This window comes from Poecilia latipinna, unplaced genomic scaffold (assembly GCF_001443285.1).
Source record: "Poecilia latipinna isolate Pla-1442-1.1 unplaced genomic scaffold, P_latipinna-1.0 Scaffold988, whole genome shotgun sequence".
NCBI classification, from domain to species: Eukaryota; Metazoa; Chordata; class Actinopteri; order Cyprinodontiformes; family Poeciliidae; genus Poecilia; species Poecilia latipinna.
The window spans coordinates 277,857-280,770 of NW_015113604.1; the positions used below are offsets into that span (position 1 = coordinate 277,857).

Here is a 2,914-nt window from a genome sequence, read left to right on the forward strand (position 1 = left end):
TATATATATATATATATATCATCCCTGTTTTATCTTATGCCCCAAATTAAAATCCAGAGGATTGTATTCAGATGTCACAAAATTAGTTTATTTGATCCCAGTAAAATCCAGCTGTTCTCTGAAAGCTTGAGAAGTTTGTTAGAGAACAGTAGGGGATACAGAGCATCATGTTGACCAAGGAACACACAAGATAGGCCAGGCAAGGTGTGCTAAATGCAGATGCAAGCCACACTTTTCAGATCTTTATATGTCTAATATTTTAAAAACAATTTATTTTTCTTCACTGCACAATTATTCCTTACCTTGTGTTGATTTATAGCAAACATTAGCAACAAAATACATTGAAATGTGTTTTTGTATCCTGAAAAAAATGACCTAACGGTTGTAAATGCTTCAACAAGGCACTGTATGTATCTTCATCACGGATTCTTTTTCCATCACTTGATTTGCATCTCAGAATTTCTACCTAATATATTTGACAGCTTTTTTAAGGTCAAAAGTTGTTCTTTTACCAGTAAACAGGAAGAGATCAAAGCAGCAGATGCAGATCTTTAACCAGGAAAAGAGACAAGTAGGAGTCTCACCTTCACACCTTAAGCAGAAAACAAGACGAGGAGAATTTTGTATTAATCTTAACTTACCTCAAACTATACCACTCACTTATATAAAGTCAGTTATTAGGGCAATTAGCTGTTTTAAAGTTTAAAATAATGTAGTAATGATCAAGAAAAAAATACTGGAAAAAAAAAAAAGAAAGTAAAATTTTGACAAATGAGAAGGTGCCTTACATGCGGGTACAGATGGAAACTCGCTCTAAGAATTGTTTCAGAATGAGTGTAAGATTTAATTACAGTCTGTAATTTCTGGTTTCCACCAGTTGTACTTGTACAACCTGACATTTGAATGCCCTCGCAGACAAAGCCTACATTACAACTGCAAAAGCAAAACTCACTGGGTGTTGTTGGGTGGAATGGCTGCACCTGGGTGTGTTCCTAAAGGTGTGTTTAGGTAAAACACGTAAGACTAAGCGTTTCTGCCCTCCACAAGCTACTGTTTGCACTGTAGGGACAACACCGATAAAATCTTTAATGGTGCAGCGGCGCTTCCACCAAGCTGCACAGGAAGCTGGTGCAGGAAAGCACCTGAGTTGCTCTTGTTGCTGGAGTCATTTGCTGATATGGTTATGGTCTGTTTGTCTTCTTTATGTGCAGGATGGAGTCAACTGAAAAATGTGAAGCAGTCATTTCTCACTTTAATGGAAAGTTCATCAAAACGCCAACAGGTGGTAAGAAGTTAACAAAGGATCATTTGACACTCGGACTGGTAGTAAATGTTATAGTTTAGATGTCATGCTGTTAAAAATGTATCTAAAAGTAAAGAAGGTTTCATCTGCCGTAGCTATAGTCTGTGCCGTGTAAATGGGTGGAATGAATATCAGGGGAGGAACGTGGTTAAGTCACATGATTAATGCATCCAAAAGGAGTCAGAGAGTCTGGTGGTGAAGAGCTCATAAGCACTCAGCTTGGAGTGGCAGACCAAAGACAAGAGTGAAAGCAGCTACCACTCCCTCTCTAAGCTTTTTAATTGGATTATTAGACTGAAATAGTCTTTGCTGGCCTAGCCTCCTTCAGGAAGGGGAAGGGATTACAGCTCCACAGCTGCTAAATTATATGTCTAAGTTCCCAGGCTGCTTAATAAACCTCCAATGGGTTAAAAGGCTGAATAGAAAGGACCGACACCGACATGTTGTGTGTGGTAACAGCTTTGTGTTAAAAACAGTTCTTTCACAATATGTCCTCTACATCTCTCTTTCTTTAGCGGCATCCGAACCCCTGCTGTGCAAGTTTGCTGATGGAGGACAGAAAAAGAGACAAAGTCATCATAAATTTGGCCAGAATGGTCGAGGCTGGGGGAGGGACATGGATTCCAGATTGGTGAGTGGGGCCCAGAAAACATAATGGGCAAAGCTAAAATGGTGAGAGGTTGCGTTATGAATAGTAGAAAAAAAAAATACATATTACATGAGCCAGCTTTAAGAGTTCTTTAAGTGTTTATTAATGCAGCTTGAAAACCTCTTAAAAAGGACAAACTTAAGAGTGTAATTGTGTAGCTTTAGCTTTGCGTTTGCCACAGTAGCCATTTACCTCCATGCAAATACAAAGAATTTATGAGCCTCTGACAACCAAATCTTGTTCCTGGCCTCAGTATCTAACCTTTACATATCTGGTAAGTCCGATTAACAAAAGGCATGTAGTCAAACATGTCACATTTCCGGTAATGTGCGTTCAGCCCAGTCAGCAGGCGTTTGCTTTTACTGTTCTCGTTCCTTCTAGACTGCCTGACTCAGGGCATTTCTTTAACATCTTTTGATCGAAGTGTTATTTTGGTCTTCTGTTATTTAAGGCTAATAACTAAACCAACAGGCTCCTGACTGGTTCAGGCGTCTGCACTAAAGGCCACCACTTCTCAAGTTTGAATGCTGTAAATTCACAAATGTTGACCCTTTCTTCAGAGGAACTTGGTGTTGGACTTTGACTTAAGTCATTTTCAGGTTGGGATAAATATGGAAAAGAACATTTAAGTATGGATATTTTTTATAAAATAAAAGCATGGAATTCTGGAATTCTGTAAGGCGAATTTCTGTAGGAACCATTTCCGTTGCTTCAAGCTAGTGTGGATGTGCTAATCTTGGAATGTCTTTTGTCTCAGGCTGGAATGACGCTGACATATGACCCCAGCGCAGCTGCTATGCAAAATGGGTAAAGCTACTTTAAAAACACACAGCAGTACCGTTGCAATTATCACATCTGACTGATGTCCGCCTTACCATTAAAAAAAAAAAAAAAAAAAAAAAAATTTTTTCAATTTTTTGCTCACAGATTTTTTTCCGCCCCCTACACAATTTTCCACAGGG

The 2,914-nt window shown here is 38.8% G+C and overlaps 1 protein-coding gene across 1 annotated transcript in view; it reads left to right on the top strand.

The window, feature by feature from the left end:
- The window catches only part of rbms1b (RNA binding motif, single stranded interacting protein 1b), a 29,047-nt gene that overhangs the window by 19,084 nt on the left and 7,049 nt on the right, over nucleotides 1-2,914 (top strand). Inside the window, exons 6-8 of the mRNA XM_015050362.1 lie at nucleotides 1,212-1,285; nucleotides 1,819-1,934; nucleotides 2,710-2,759. Of these exons, the coding sequence (XP_014905848.1) occupies nucleotides 1,212-1,285; nucleotides 1,819-1,934; nucleotides 2,710-2,759 (240 nt within the window). The remainder of the gene's footprint in view (nucleotides 1-1,211; nucleotides 1,286-1,818; nucleotides 1,935-2,709; nucleotides 2,760-2,914) is intronic.